At 40.8% G+C, this 16,188-nt stretch overlaps 1 protein-coding gene across 1 annotated transcript in view; it reads right to left on the bottom strand.

Annotated features, from left to right (window-relative positions):
• gria1a (glutamate receptor, ionotropic, AMPA 1a) overlaps positions 1-16,188 on the bottom strand; it is a 58,507-nt gene that overhangs the window by 22,481 nt on the left and 19,838 nt on the right. Inside the window, exons 6-8 of the mRNA XM_008419590.2 lie at positions 15,719-15,829; positions 13,360-13,566; positions 12,112-12,557 (exon numbers count right to left, since the gene is read on the bottom strand). Of these exons, the coding sequence (XP_008417812.1) occupies positions 12,112-12,557; positions 13,360-13,566; positions 15,719-15,829 (764 nt within the window). The remainder of the gene's footprint in view (positions 1-12,111; positions 12,558-13,359; positions 13,567-15,718; positions 15,830-16,188) is intronic.

Here is a 16,188-nt window from a genome sequence, read left to right as displayed (position 1 = left end):
CACACACACACACACACACACGCACACACACCCCCACACACACACACAGTTGTAGGGCCTTAAACTCTTCCATAAGAAGCTTTTATTTCAGTCACTTGGCAGCGTTCAGTCGCTGAAAGCTACAGGTAGCAGATCATCTCAGATCAGAGCTTCATCCTCCGCTATATGTTCTCCACACTCAATTCTCTGGGAATCTACTGCGGCACTAAACTCTCATTAGAACTCCCCCTGGCTGGCCTCTTCTTTTCGATATGGTAATTAACAATGACTAATGACTTGCGAGAGTAAAAAATGAGCCAGTAATGGCCACATTACAATTGGATTAGGAATTGCAAAGGTTTAAACTAGAAAGAAAATGGTCTCTAATTATGGTGCATCATTCTAAGGCAAAAAAAAAAAAAAGAAGGAAAAGGAGTTTTTATAGATTTTTTTCCCCTCCCAATTAGCATAACATATACATGTGTCACAATCTCATATGTCTGAGTTGGAAATGCAGGGAATGTACARGAAAGAGATCGAGTGGAAGACAGACAGAATAGACTTTAGTAGTGGAAATAATGTTTCTATTCTTAAAATGTTTCCAAACTTTTAGGTGTGATTGTTGGCACATTCTGTTTGATTGCAATAAAATACTGCTAAAGCTCTCAACTCACTAGAAGACAAAATATCGTCAGTCAGGTTTTAAAATCACGCTCTAAACAACAATTACAATGTTGGCTCAATTAGCTCCTTAAAAATGTATTCGTATAACTAACTTATAAGTGCAATTTATATGGCTCTACTTTTTAATCTACTATGAGACGACTGGAACGATTGCCTGGTTTGTTTCTGCTGCTCGTCATTTTTCTCTCTTTCCCATTTTGTGCTTTTCGGTTTTTGGGCTTTTTGTTTTTTGTTCATTCAAATCAAGCTGAAAAGCACAGGTCACCTTGAAGTGCGCGTGTGGGGGAGGCCTCTGCTTGGCCGACTTGTATTATATAAACTGAACAGTAGGAGTGTTTGGTCACCGATCCAAGGGAAGTCATTGTGAGTGTTTTTTTTTTTTTTTTTTACAATGCTTTATGTTTTAAGTTTGTTCCTGCTGAAACTAAGAATTTGAGCAACTTAAAATAACTTATCTAGTTCAGAGCCACAACCTATGGAAATAGGGTGCATTATATTATCTTAAAAAAAAAAAAAAAAAACGATAGAAATGGAAAAGAAATATCCTTTTTTGTCCCACAATGGTGAAACTTCTGTGCAATAACACCAAAGTGACAGCCAATCAAAGCAAGTAGATTCACACAAAGACGGAAATGTGTAATATATAAAACAGAATAAGGAATAAAAAAAACACTCAGCAGTAAGGGCAAAATGTGTAACCCAGCCCAAAGGAATGAACAACCGAGTGGGCTCATTTAAATATGCATCTGTATTCGAGCATCGACGAGACAGACTTTTACCAGTTTTAATCCAAATTATAAACAGGATTTTAAATAATTATGCTTGTTCATTTTCTCATAAGTTATTAAAGCAGTTAACTATAAACAGAAACTGTTGGGTATATGTGTAAGAAACGAGATTATGTTGGGACAAGGCTGTAAAATGATTCGGTGTGTTAACTCAGCCAAATAAACAAAGAAATACGTTTGAATTTAGCTCAAATCCGGGAATATAATATTACGTGTCCCTAAAGAACTACGGTTTACAGTAAGAACTTATGGATAATGAAGTAAAACTACTTTAATTGCTGCACCTGAATGTGACGTATAGAGTCACAGGCTCCTGTTTCATTTCTGCTTGGCAGGACAGTAAACAAGCCTCAGGATCTGTCAGCCATTTTATTTAGCATTGTGAATCAGCTAGCTTTAAATTATTGTGTTTTTCCCCACCCACACTATTTGCATTCACACTTTTATGGCCCTCAGTAAACTGATGTACACCACAGGGCTGATTTAAACGAACCTTTCCTTCACTATTCATGGGCTCTTCAGTGTTATGTGGGTATAAAACTTTTTACAGTGTCTCTTAGCAGCCAGCACTGTAAAAACCTATGGCCCTTAAAAACATGCATATGCATATGGGTGTCCCAGAACAGTTAACTGGAATGAAGCGTTTATTAAATTGTCACATTTTTTTTTTTTTACATAATTCTGCTCCACTAGTCCCTGTAATCTCAGACATAGGCGTGATCTTCATCCTCTACTGAGGCCTCATGTTGATGCAAAGCTTCAGCAGACTCTCCAGACTGAATTGGCGTGAGGCAAACGATGCTTTTAGAGCCCCATCGAGGCACAGAAAACATGCGCATTTTTCACAAGGTCTGATGCTTTCACTGTGCTCTCAACTTTCCACCACTTCACCCTCTCTCTTTTTTCTCTCTCTCTCTTCCATCTACATAGCTAAATGAGACTCCAGGGATAAAAAAAACAAAAAAAAAAACACGCTCTAGCCAAGAGTTGCCGGTTTCCCGACACTTTCGTTTTGTCAATCTCACAACTCTCCCCCCACCCCCTCACCCCCGAGTTCTGCTGATTCTATTGTTTCGGAGGGTTCCCACTTACAAAGCCGACGCGGAGGCTTTAAATACGGAGCAAAAGCGTTTTAATAAAGCATATCGCTTCCCCTAAAGGTCACCGTTACCGTGGCATTAAGTTGAAACGGGAATATTACAACAATGTTACCCCCTCCGCCATAACAAACACGCCACAAACAAGTAATTACAGAACGCTAAGAGAGAGAAAAAGAAAAAAACAAGCCTTGTTGCCATCATTAAAAAACAACTAAGTGAAGTGGCTGCTCTGCGACATATGGCTGATGTGAGCGGTCTGTAGAAAACAATTTCACTTTTGAAGACTTGGTTGTGTAAAAGAAGACAAGACTCACATGCAGTCCGGAGCTGCATGCCTTGCACTTGAAGCAGTAAACGTGTTAGCAGAATGATATCATGGAAGCTGCACAAGCCACATGCAACCTGAGATAAGTCGGGGCTGGCAAGTTGTGAGAGCTGTGCGCCCACACACATACGCAAAGCCTCTTAGTCACTCCGGCGAGAAAAACAGGAGCGCAAACACAAACACATCACAACAAATACATCACCAAATATCAATACCATCGGCACACTTAAAGCACAAACGGCGAATCTGTCAGCAAAATGACACTGTTTGAGACACTTGATGTGTCGGTGGATTGGTTTAAAAAGAAAAAAATAAGAGAGAGAGACAGAGAGAAAGAGGGAGGGAGGGCAATCTTTCTCTTTTTATGGTTGCCATGGCAGCCCACTTTGCACTCCAAACAGTACAGCTGAGCTGAGAGAGAATTTAGTCATCTGACTCGTTCTCTTCTCCCTCGTTCTGCTCTCCTCTCTGTAAGAGCATCCACGCCTACAGCAGGAGAAGAGCAGGGCTGTTATAGACAGAAAACTTTCAAAATGTCTCACAAGCCACAAGACAGAGGTCTGAGTGAGAAGCCAAGAACTGCGATGTTTTTTTTTTTAGCAAGTCATATTATTCCAGGTTGATCCACTGTATTCCTTATGTAACGACGTGAAATGATTTGCAATGACGTCTAAGGCAGCTGCACACACTTAGCAGTTTCAACAAAAAAAATAATCGTACGGGACTTGAACGTGTGACACTGTGCGAGTGAGACGCGGCGACTCCTGTCATAATATGCAACAAAAGACAGACAGGAAGACCCGTTGCCGTATCCACAATGGTGTCGGATACGTCCAGCTGACACGCTCTATCAGTTCATCGATAAATAGACAAATGTGGATGTTTTACTTATTGTTAGAGTCTGAGAGTGAAAACAGGGAGAGCAGCAGCAGGAGGAGGGAAGCAAAGACCAGCAGAAGTGCCCTTGGTTGTGTAAAAGAAGACAAGACTCACAAGTTGATTGCAGCAGCAATTTTCCAAACATTGCTACGTTGTAGATTGCCCTTGGTTGTGGCAGCTCTACATCGACAATCAGGGCATCTGTCACACTGAATGACCACAGACTCCACCTCGATTGTTTCTCTTTCAAGAACCTCTCACTTGGATCCCCGAAAACAATGTCCAAAGCTTTGAAACCATCACAGTGCTTTTAGTTTACGTTTTGTCACGGCCTGTGGCCTGTGCCGCCTTTCTCCTGTGGCTTTCTTTATGGACTCCTTTTCCACGTGACGAGGAAACCTGAAGGAAGACCCGGGACACACTGGAGGGACCGCGTCTCTCGGCTGGGTTGGGAACGCCTGCAGAGAGAGAAGTCTGGATCTCCCTAGCTCTGCTGACCCGGATAAATGTAATGAAATGGATAATAACAAGTTTTCTATTGAATGCTTAAGAACTTCAGTATTACTGTAATATGAACATATCTCTCAACAGATCATTTCAGGAAGCAGACTGATAAAGATCCTCATATAAAAAGGGCATAATGTAATATTTTTGACGTTTCTTGACTATAAAGACCGCTTAGAACTTTAGCAAATTTTTTTACTCATGGAAATTACGTATTTTTTTTTTTTTTTTACTTTTAAAGTTCTCATTTTATTTGTTTTATAGACGTCGTAAACCTGACATAAAACGAATACTAAGTAAAGGTAGAATCACAGTAAAAGTTGTCGATGGTAACTGAAATACCATTGATCATCAGGGATTGATTCACACCTCATCAGTTAATCCTGAAAGCCTTTCAAAGTGATTTTAGCTGATAAATAGTAATTATCCTCATGCAGTTTGCTGCATTTTCTTGACACTCATGCTAACTTGTGTGTGTTTGAAAAGAGTGCTGCTGCCGGAGGAACCAACTTCAAAATTTTTTTTTCTTTTGCAATGACAAAAAAAAAATGACACGTGTATCTTGGCTCTTTCAGCCATGATACACAAGCGACTGGCAACAGCTTGCAACAGGCATACTCATCTACCATCATGTCTGAAACCCTAAAAGTCCCAGAGAAAGTCGTCTCTGTGCAGCCGAACAGACAGAAAATCGCCCCTCTGGAGGAAGCATATCTGTGTCTCTGTGTACAAAGCGCGAWTGCCCACTGAGATCCTCAGYGCGCGCCTCGCTGCTGCTGATGGTGCGTGCATGTGTGATCAAAAGTTGCCTTCATGCGATCTCCAGATAAATAAAACATAAGTTCCTCCGTGGAGTAAACCAAATCATCTCTTTATGAATAAATCATCTCTTCCACACAAATTCCCCTAACTGCTATAGGGCAGCTCACCAGCTCTGCAATTATGCAACTCAGAAGCATGTAATCCTGTCTGGCTTCTTATTGGCTTAAACAGCGATAGAAACATCAGCGCGGCGTAATACCTCACACAGATCCCTGGGCAGGATCGATAATTTCCTCGATGGCAAGAATTCATGAGATTCATTCCTGAAAGTTTGATTAGCGGCCAAGCAGCTGCCCCCGTCTGTTTATACTACGATGCTGCAGCTTCAACGCCCAAAGCGATGATGCAGCGTTAAAGACTCGAGAGGATTTCTTCAACCAAAGGCAGCGTTCTCTGTAGAATTTAAATAAAAGTCAAAACCAAAATGAAAAGAGTTTACGTAAGAAAATAAAGAGTAAAATTAAGTATAAAATAGTGCTAAGTAATCAAGTTTTTCACAAGCCTTTTAACCCTTTCGTGCATAGTGGTCACTACAGTGGGCAGCTGTCKAAAAGCCATTTTCTTGTGCTTTTTGTGGATTTTTATGTTAGAAAATGCACACAGATCACTGAAGTGGACACTAATGGGTCAGAAAATACACCATCAACTACTGGCCATCAGCTGCAAATGCAAGAAATTATTTTTGTTAAATCCAATATGGCCGACAGACAAAAAAGCACCGACCGACCTGGTCCCTCATTCTACTCTTGCACGTAAAAAAAAAATTGTGACATCAGATAATCCCTRAAGAACAATACTACTGATGTATTTTTCAAATAACCACTTTGTATTTGGAGAAAATTACAATCGATCACCTAAAAAAATWAAATACAATAGAAAATTGTTTACAAAATTTTTCTTTTCTACCGGTTTTTAATGCCTTAAGAAAAGAAAATAAAAAAATGGAAAAAAATCCTGACACAAAGGATCATAATTCAAGCATGAAAGGGTTAAATACAAACAAAATGAACTGAAATTCAAACATTTGAGCAAGAAATAAGAGAATAAATGCTTCAACAGTTCAGGCCATCGTTTGTCCAATCTTCTTAAAGTTTTATAAACTTATTAGTACTAATAGAAAATCTCTCATAAAACTACTGGCATAATACAATTWGTTATCACTATTCTGATTAATCTGCATAAAAACTGAGCACTGTTTCAGGTTAAAGTCGCTCTGGTTACTTCTTTTTTTCTTCTCGACARGTCAAATAAATTTGTGGCACAAGCCTTGTGACCGAGTCACTACATCTATCCCAAAAAATGCTGTAATGCAACAGAATTGATCCCAAGTGCTACTCAAATGCTGCACCAATAACATTAATAACAACCTGCGTAAATCACCTCATAATGTGTTGAGCATGAGAATTTAACAGATCCCAGTCCAACRGAGCACCTTTGTGGTGTAGCTGAGAAAAATGCGGCAACGATGTAATGATACAAAAATTCGGACCAGAAACTCTGAGGAATGTTTCTGTGTTGTTCGTTTTAACCAAGACGGTTCTTAAGGCAAAAAGTGGCTCGACCTGTTTCTATGCTACACGTCGTTTYCCTGAARAAGTAAACGCATCCACATATATCTAGCCACCAGGTGCAGACTCCTTCTTACACAGGCACAAAATGCAGAACAGTACGACAGAAAACTCTGCAGTACTGAGAAACACAGACCCTCGCCGGTTTACGATAATGCGCCACATGCACAATCCATTACCGGAGGATTTTAAACGGCCAGGCTGAGTAACGGTTGCCATGGCAGGGACTGAGTGACTGACAGAGCCGATTTATTTCAGTGTACAACCGTGTAGGAGAGGCACAGCCGACTCCACGGGAAGGGAAAACCTATATGTACACACAGAAATGTGACACATAAAACATCTCCAAACTAATTCAAGGGAGGCATTGGAAACAGGAAACACCTGCTTCTTCAGGGCAGGTAAGGAAGTGAAAGAAGGGCTCAAACCAAGGGCAACGTCGTCAACGTGCAAGGYTTGATGCTTTTTATTATCTAAATTCCTCTTTCACACAACACTTTGGTTTGCTTCATTTGATTATTTCTCATTAATTCGGCAACAATTCTATAATTTAAAAAAATGAACAGAAGTAAAAGCAAGCAAGAGCTATGGGTGGCCAAATCCTTTAAAACTATGACATCACATTTCAACATTATTCTTTAATTTATTGGACTTATGTGACGTTTTATATTTCTATGAAACTGAATTGGGGCTACCTTTGCCTGTTGGCAATAATAATCAAAATATGTAGAAACACTTGAAACAAATACCTTTGTGTGTAATGAGTGTCAATTATATTGCCTTTTTTTTTATTGAAATGCTGAAAAAAAAAAAAAACTACTTTTCAATTATACTGTTATTTATTGAAATGTCCCCAAAGGCAAATGGACCTGAGAACAGGTTTGGAAAATAGGAAAAAAAAAAACCACACACACACACACACACACACACACACACACACGCGCGCGCGCATACGCGCGCACGCACACACAAAGGAAAATAAATTTTCTGTAGATTGTCTGAGTTTCCAATGATAGCAAATCCATTCCCAAAACAGACTACTGAAAAAAAAAGATCTAAATGGCACCAAAAAYGTAATCAAAAAAATCTAGAGATAACTCTGCAGTTGTTGGCATCAACGTCCAGAGAGAGCTGCCGCTCATGATAAATTTCAAACCAAATGCAACCACTGAAAAAAGTGCAGAGAGCAGCGGATGGAGAGCAGGAAAGAGGTGGACTGAGAAGAGGTGATGGAAGCAGCTGGAAATGTGCAGATGATTGGATGGATGGAGTGGTGTTTGAGCATGTGTGTGTGTGTGTTTTGTGAAGATGGAGGGGGGGGGGCTGTCTCAGAGTCCACCTGTTTGCAGAGATAAACACAAGGAGAACCCATAAGCACAGAGTGTGGCTTTTGGGAGGGTTTGACTGACGGGGCTGACATTTAGAAAGAGCACAATAAACAAGGTCTCACAAATAGCATGGGGAACCGTGTGGCTAATACACACTTAGCGAGAAACTGTACACATCAGTGCAATACATCAATGGGTAAACAAAGGGGTCTTTGCATTTAGACGCTTGCGTGCCGAGCTGTGTGTACGGCTTGATGCCGAGGCAGCTCATACTGATAAAAGCAGTTGGGATGAGGCAGCAGACAAAGAAAATTTGAAAAAAAAAAAGAGGCTTTTTCAAAAAAAAATTTTTATAGATTCTGAGTACAGACATAAACACAGACAGGCAGACAGAGTGAGTAAACATATCTGCTCATAATCCAAAAAAGAAGAAATGTTCAGTGCTTTTCCGTGGCCTTTTTGTCTCTCGTGTAATGGCCGTGAACGAGAGGTGAAGCTGCCCACCTCCAGTCTAAATGCATCTCTGGAACATCCTGTTCTCGGATGACGCATAGAAATCAACAGTGAAATGGTCTGTCAGTGTCTTTATGGAAATATCAAGGTAAACATCGTCAGGTAGATAACTATCCAGGTATTTGGGTGGAATGTAAATGGAGGCCATTCGCAACACAAAAGAAAAAAGCAAATAAATCTGTGCATCAGAATGAGTCTAATCAGGTACGGATGTTATTATAGTAATACGAAATGTAATGTATTTTGATGTTTAATATTATAATCAGTATTTATAGTGGATATTTTTTTATAATAATGATTCCCTGTCAGAATCTCAACTAGATTAGGCTTTGTGTAAAGTTCTCTTTATTAATGTGAAATCTGAGTTTAGGTGCAAAGATTTGGAACAAGATGAATGCTGTGGACTATGTGGATTGCAAATCACCAACACGAGATGACAGGGTATGCTCTTAAATAATATTCATAGATAAAAATGTTGCTAAAAGCAAAGATTTGCAATTATACTGCAGTGGCATCAGCCATGGCTACTGACATGCTGTTATAATGAGTCTGTATTTAGTCTGAAGACTGACGTCCTGGAGCTTCAGAGGGAGGTTTTGGATTTCAATCTCGCCCTTTCAGGTAATGAAAGATTTAGGTCTCAGTGGGTGTTCTGTTTGTTATTGTGCTCTGTCTTGGAGGAGCAAGTATTTTCGTCCAGTATTTGGTTTGCAGGCTTGTGCACTTTGAGTCGCTTTGGTACATCGTGATCATACAAGTGGTGATCACTTGAATTTATTCTAGATATCAGGATTTACTTGCCTGGTGACAAGGGGTGTTTGATTTTACTCTGATCTCATCCTCGTCTGTTGAAAAGTAAAATTTGTGCTAACAGCTCACATGTCATGGTAGCAGCAGTCTTTAGTGTGAATGTTGTTACTSAAGAAACAATGTTATAGACCATGATGCATTAGGAAATTTGAGCATTTTTTTTTTTTTTTACATTTTGTGGAAAAGTTCACTAAAGTTTTCTCTCTCACACAAGAAAAAAAAAAGTATGCGTGGTAATATTTTCAGTCTGTAAAAAGCACAATCCCAGCGTGGAAACTAAACGAGAGCCACTTATACAGACTTACTCATATTAAGCTAAGCTAGTCTGATTGACTAGAACAGAGTAAGCTACGAAAAGACGCCTGGAGCAGCCTGGTGCTTTCTTTCTTTCTTTCTTCTTTTTTTTTTTTTTTTTTGCCGTGACCCACTCGTTACAAAGTGTACAAAGCAAATAACATTTCAAAGGTGTATGTCACATTGCAAGTTCTAATGTGTCATACAAAGATACGAGGGACGGCATCACATGTCCTTTGAAAATGTGCAGCGAGTCGCATAGGACTTTTAAAAGCGTTGCTCGATATGCACGTCCCTATGTGTCTGCAAGCAACTAGGTCACCCACATTTTCAAGGAGAGGATGTTTTCTTCAGGCTGGCATTCGGCAGGGTGAAACATTCACTGTGCTGGTTTTCAAGACACCTCGCAGCATGTAAGTGGCTAACTAAAGCGTCGCGACATCGTTTGTCATAAAGATCCCAAATATCTCCGAAACAAAACAAGCTTCATGAAGGAGAAGCGCGTCCAAGGATGTCGAGCRTCTTCTCCTTAGCATGCCATTTTTACCCTCTTGCTTCTCAGTAGAAACAAAATCTTTGACCRCTTTTGTCAATAATGACAAAATTACTGTTTATGAATGTCAAAAGTGCAGAACTGATCATCTTGTCCAGACAATAAAATGTCTTGCAACATCTGTGATTCACTGGCACGAAGCAAAACAAACGCAATAATGCAAAATAAATAAATAAATGCATGAACACACAGTTTCCTCACACACACACACACGCACACACACGCACACACACACACACACACGGCACAAAGAAAAACAGGCTTCTGTATTCTCAAAGAAGCTACAGGGAGCAGACTATTTGAGGAAACACCGACATTCTMTTGCTCAGTGTGGCACACACACGGAAATCAATAGTTTTAGCAGATGCATTTCACGCCTACAGGAGAACATCTGGACTTTGGGTTTTAACCTGGATGGAGCACAGCAGCATCCRCAGGCGGGAGAAATGTCTGGATGAGGAAACACGTAAGGAGGGACTCACAAACATATGCAGCTATTCTCCGCTMTCTGATACCWGAATAAGCCATGTATGGTAAATCAAAATGCATAGTGTAAATATCAAAAGGACGGGAAAGCAAGATAAACAGAGCGATGCCGTACAATACAGTGTTTTCTTTATCTGTTCCATCCAGTTGCTTTTCTGGCTCGGATGCAATTTTCAGGTGGATTAGGGAAGGGAATTGTATTTGCTCAACATATACAAAAACCAGAATAAATTTWAAAAAATTCTTATGCTTCCATTTATTATAAGTGTAACAGAGAGTCTTAGTCCTCACACTCCTAATGCTAAGTGCTTAATGGACACAGCTCTGTATTTGTTGCARACATAAGACTAGCCATTCTGTAGTCAAAACAGAGAGGTCAAAGTGAGCATTAATCAATGGTTACTTTAGAGGAGCTGGAGAGGTCAGCAGCTCAGGTAGAACAACAGAGAGCAGGCAGCAAACATGTGAAAGACGCTGTTCTGGTCAGATAAGACTAAAATCAAATGTTTTGTCCTGAATTAACACAAATAATCCTGCSTGTCAGATTGAACGCGCCATCCCGATGACAGACGCACAGCGAGAGTTACAATGGGATGTTTTAGGTGGGTTAATGTGTCAGAATGGCCCAGTCAAAGTCTCATTCTCCATCTCGTCTGACAGAGCTTGAGTCGTTTTGCACAGAATTTTAATCTCAAGATGAAAGACATTTCTGTAGATTTCCTTAAAGAACTTCCTAGTCTCTTTAGAGTTGTAGTTRGTGTAAATGTATTGTATGAGGAACCGTCACRCCAAACTCCAATAAAATACATCAAGGTTTGTGTTTGCAAAATGACAAAATGTGAAAAGGGAGCATGAAATATTTTTCAAGGTACCGCATTAGCCATATAGCACATATACCGCAACACGACACCAAACTGCACATGATGTATACGTACTTTCAGGCGATAAGTCAACGCGTCTCTGAGGGTTCAGATTGATCTCACAGGGATAACACTGACATTTATCTCCTCATCTCCTCCTTCTAATCCCTCTGGAAAGCTCTAAAAGTCGACCTCRGTGTCGCTAATTTCAGGCACTTAATGAGATTTTTAATTGATGACCTTTTGAGAACAATTTCATACCACAGCTCATGAGAGCACAGCGATGAAAGCCAGCRCATTTAACACCAGCCTAACGCCAGGGTACTTTAGAGTATTCTTATTTGTAATTTTCTTGTTCTGGTACGAAAAAGGTGCCTTTTTTTTATTTGAGATRTGTGCTGACATTTTTTKTTTTGTTTTGTTTCTATTCTACTAGAATAATCCAAAGGCAGGGAAGCGGAAAGTAGACGAAAAGAAGAAAGCAGCTCCTTCGTGAAAAGCAGATCTGACAAGAAAATCCAACAGAGTCGCGGCGCTGCGCTTCACATTGCATCAATAATCAAAACTCTAAGACTGCGTGATGAGCTGATGTAAAATCTCTGCCTGGACTTCTCTTACCGTGGTGAGATATCACAACCCTGCTGCATGAAGGCGCCGAGCGAAAACCAAAGAGAATTGAAGATGCCAAACTCATTGGTCTGTTCTGGACTCTGCTGGTTAGCGTTCTGCTGCGTTGGCGTCTGGCTCGGCTGCACGCCGTTGGAGGCCGCCGCTTGCGTGGGAGTCTGAGGCTCGGCTCCCTCCTCGTAGTCTTCGGCGTGCCACTCGTAAGGGCTGAATCGGCTGACGAGGAAGAGGACGACGCTGACGCCGATGTAGGCGAACACGATGCACATCCAGATCTCGTAAGCCAGCGGGTCCAGGAAGGAAAACACGCCAGGCTTGGACTTTGTGGGTTTCTTGATCATGATAGAAATACCCAGAGACATGAAGGGCTTGGAGAAGTCTATCACCTCTTCGCGGACGAGAGTGATAGTAAGCGGGGCGACAGCCAGATCTGCTTTCTGAGGGAAGAGCACAAATGTAGAATATATTTAACAAAACAGCCTTTTTTTTTCTACGCGTCTAAGCGTGCTAGTGCAACGGAAACAGATACAAAATAAGGGAGGCAGCTGCAAAGTTACATGTGCTGCACCACATTGCATATTTGTTTAAAAGGTATGTATTACTATTACCAATAGAATGATACCTCCAGTATAATGTCTTTCTACTTCGTCTTTCGCTTGTGGTCACTCTGCTCTCCATGACAGCTGCTATCACACACATTTTAAAGCCGTTTTACCTCCTGCCACACTACTGCAAACCCGACATACAAAGTACCAGAGACGCAGCAGGTTTCAGAGTACACATAAAAAAATAAGACATGAGTCACAAGAAAGATGTTTTTTTATGAGTCCGGATGCAGTCGGGTTTTCTGAACTGATGTGGGGGGGAATCTAGATTCCATGCACACATTCCCAATACATAAGCCGTCCACTACAGCAAATTAAATTTGTTTTCAGAGGCTCTGCCATAAAGTACAAAATAAATAATGTCCAATATATTCCACTATATTCAGCTCTGGTTTCAAGGCCCATTACACTCATGGGCTTGTTTCCTCCTAGATAAGTTTAATGACCTGCTGTTCTGCACTACGTCGTCACAGTATGCTAGTGTGTCTCTAACCCGCAGTGCTCTAACGACGTTCACCTAAACTCTGCGACAAACGGACAACTGCAAAAGATTCCTGTAACTTTTACTACGGTTAGAGATATTTCGGTWACTTTAAACAGAAACCCGTCAGAGGTAAAACCTTTATTTACTCACGTCRTAGACCAGTTCTCCAACCATGCCGTTCCACTTCTGGGTTTCAGGATCTTTGGCTCCGTACTTGCCGTCGGAAACGATCTTAAGCTTGTACTGGTAGCCCACGTGCTTTGCTATCTCTGCAGCCAGCTCTACAATGTAGCCTTCGTACTTATCGTTTCCTACGAGCTGTTCGTGGTTCTTCTTTAGCATCACATAGGGAGACTCCTGGGGGATGAAAATAAGCATCATTATCAACATTGTATTGGATTAAAATTCCTTGTTTCTWGTTGGATTATTGAAGACCTAGCTTTATGGTTCATAAAATAGTTCAGTGCTGCAAAATGAAAAATCAGAAACAAATGTTGTAAATGCATCCCAGKTTACGGAGTCGTTTACTTGTATCGTGTTCATAGTTTGTAAGTTGAGTCTTTTTGAAAAAAAAAAAAATGGATTCAAGAACTTTGAAAGATTGAGATATAAAAGGAAAATTATTTCAAAATACAAGGTATCATTTTATTTTTTACCTTTTTTAAATAATGGTTTCATTCTAACCCAAAGCTATGATCATTATGACTGCACTGCAACAATGACAGTGCTGATAATGTGCAAGCTAGCAAAAAAAAAAAAATCTCAGCTGGATTGCGAATGCTGTTTGCAGAATTATCTCTGCGTGAGTTCAGGCTTTGCTGTGCAAGTCTGAAGCATGTAATGACTGCACCTTCAAGCCCTCTGTTCTGGGGAACATGTTTCCTGTTACACCGGCGTTTGTACGTCTCACACTGATTGACTGGCCTGAGAAATTACAGCGGGGGCCACACTTTGATTTCAGAAAAACTGTTTATTTCATACAGACTCCCGGTCACCTCTGTCATAACGCTCCACCAACAATCGGAAGGTAGCGATTCCCACGAGCTGGGCGCCTGAGCCCGTTTTAAGCCAGGCTTTGCTGAGCATAGCGAATCCTGCCAATATGGTTCATATGGCCGTAGAGATGTTTAGGGGATTCTTCATCATGCTGCARCTACGCCTGCTCTGTTCCTCCTACGGTTAGGATCAAGGAAATCATTGCTTCACAACCCCGGCATCCCACTGGCAGACAAATGGCACACCAGGGAAATGCTGGAGAGAAAGGTCTGTTTTGTTTTGCTGTCATGGGGTATGCATTGACAGTTACAGAAAAAGGAAAGACGCACACTCACTAGAAACAGGCTGGGGCATACAGACARTCCCTTGATGAGACATTGACTAAACACTTCAAGGCCTATCCACTGCCCCTCAGTGTTGTGAAATACAATACTCTTTTCAGGAATGTAAACACAACGTAAATGTATGTGTAATTTACAAAAAAACCCCCAAAAAAACGGCCAAACAATTGATGCGATCGGATTGAAGCAGACGGTGTTGGAAGCTGAAGCTCGTAAAAGCTAGCCCGTGTCCTTTTTCACCAATACAAAACAAGGCAGGGGCGACATATTTCTGTTTTACGAGCCCTTCCAGAAGTCAGTTCCGGTTTATACACATGCTGCATTCTGTGACAGAAGATTTTTAACAACAGAGAGACTGTAGACTCTGAGAACACCCTGTACCCGTAGTGGCACACATATTATTAKAGCTTAACATATTTCCATCAGCTGTCGTCAGCTAGACTTATGTCCCATGGAGAAAAACATCCTAAAACTCCAACTGACATGACAAGTCACTCACAGATAAGTCTTGGTTACGATACATGTAGAATACGCTTTTCTCAAATCTAACCCACAGCCCTTATCACCYAAATCTCTGATATATAGGACAGTAGACTTAATAGAGTCTTGCCAAGAGTTGTTATGTAGGCTACCGGTGACAGCTGAGCCAAAGAGAGGMGAGAGAAAGAAAGGATAMACTGACATATTAAAGCGATAGAAGTGGTTTGGCCTTAAATTGTCCTTTAATCAAACGCAGTGCTCTACTTCTCGCCAGCTACACCCGTTATCCTAAAAGCAGCGCCGGTGCCTCCTAGTCTTCCCTTATTTATGCATCTTAAGACGGCAGTCACGATTAAAAGATTAGGGAATAAATGAGATGCAACTCTGCAAGTCCTCGACTCTGCRTGTCATGACACCAGAACTCTGYGCCRCTGCTTAGTTTGGTCAATAAAGCGATCATTATTCCGAGCAGGCGTCTGTCAGACAGTGGGAGAACTGAATACAGCTGGAGGAGGGAGGCGGAGGAGGGCRAAACAATCACACAGGTCTGCCAAATTCATCGTGGGTAGTGAACTTTCGGGGAACTCCATCATAAAAAGAAAATGAAAAGTGTTGCCCCGACTGTCCCTGTGTCAATCTTTCTTCCCTGCTACTCCTTCAAKATCCCTTGAACTTCATATTTCGAGACTTACCAAAATAGTGGTGACTATATATGTCCTGTTCAGCAGTCCGTGTGTGTCATTATTGACCCTGGAGAGGCTGGCTGTGCTCACGTACTTCTCATCTTCATTCCAGTAGCCAACCTAGGAAAAGGAGGATGAATCAGAGGGGGACCTTCAGCTCCTCTACTTACCTCTGTAGACTTTAAGAGGAAATTAAATGATTTATGAAATCACTAGCAAGAATTTCATAAGCAGCATTTGCTATATAGAATATATATGTATATAAAAAAAWWAWYSSMWTYMAAMMRKTYYTKRAAAAAAACACAAGAGGTACTATCGTTTTGTGTTTTTTCTACATAAAAACCAAATGAAGAAAACGTTGGGATTCCTATGAAGTCCTGCACATGTTTCCCACAGAAAGGGGATCATGACGGATTTGTAAAATGCTATCGAACACTAACAGTAATCAACTAAATAATATCATTTATCATTTCAGGTTG

This window comes from Poecilia reticulata, linkage group LG10 (assembly GCF_000633615.1).
Source record: "Poecilia reticulata strain Guanapo linkage group LG10, Guppy_female_1.0+MT, whole genome shotgun sequence".
Taxonomy (NCBI): Eukaryota; Metazoa; Chordata; class Actinopteri; order Cyprinodontiformes; family Poeciliidae; genus Poecilia; species Poecilia reticulata.
This window is presented reverse-complemented; position numbering and strand designations above follow the sequence as displayed.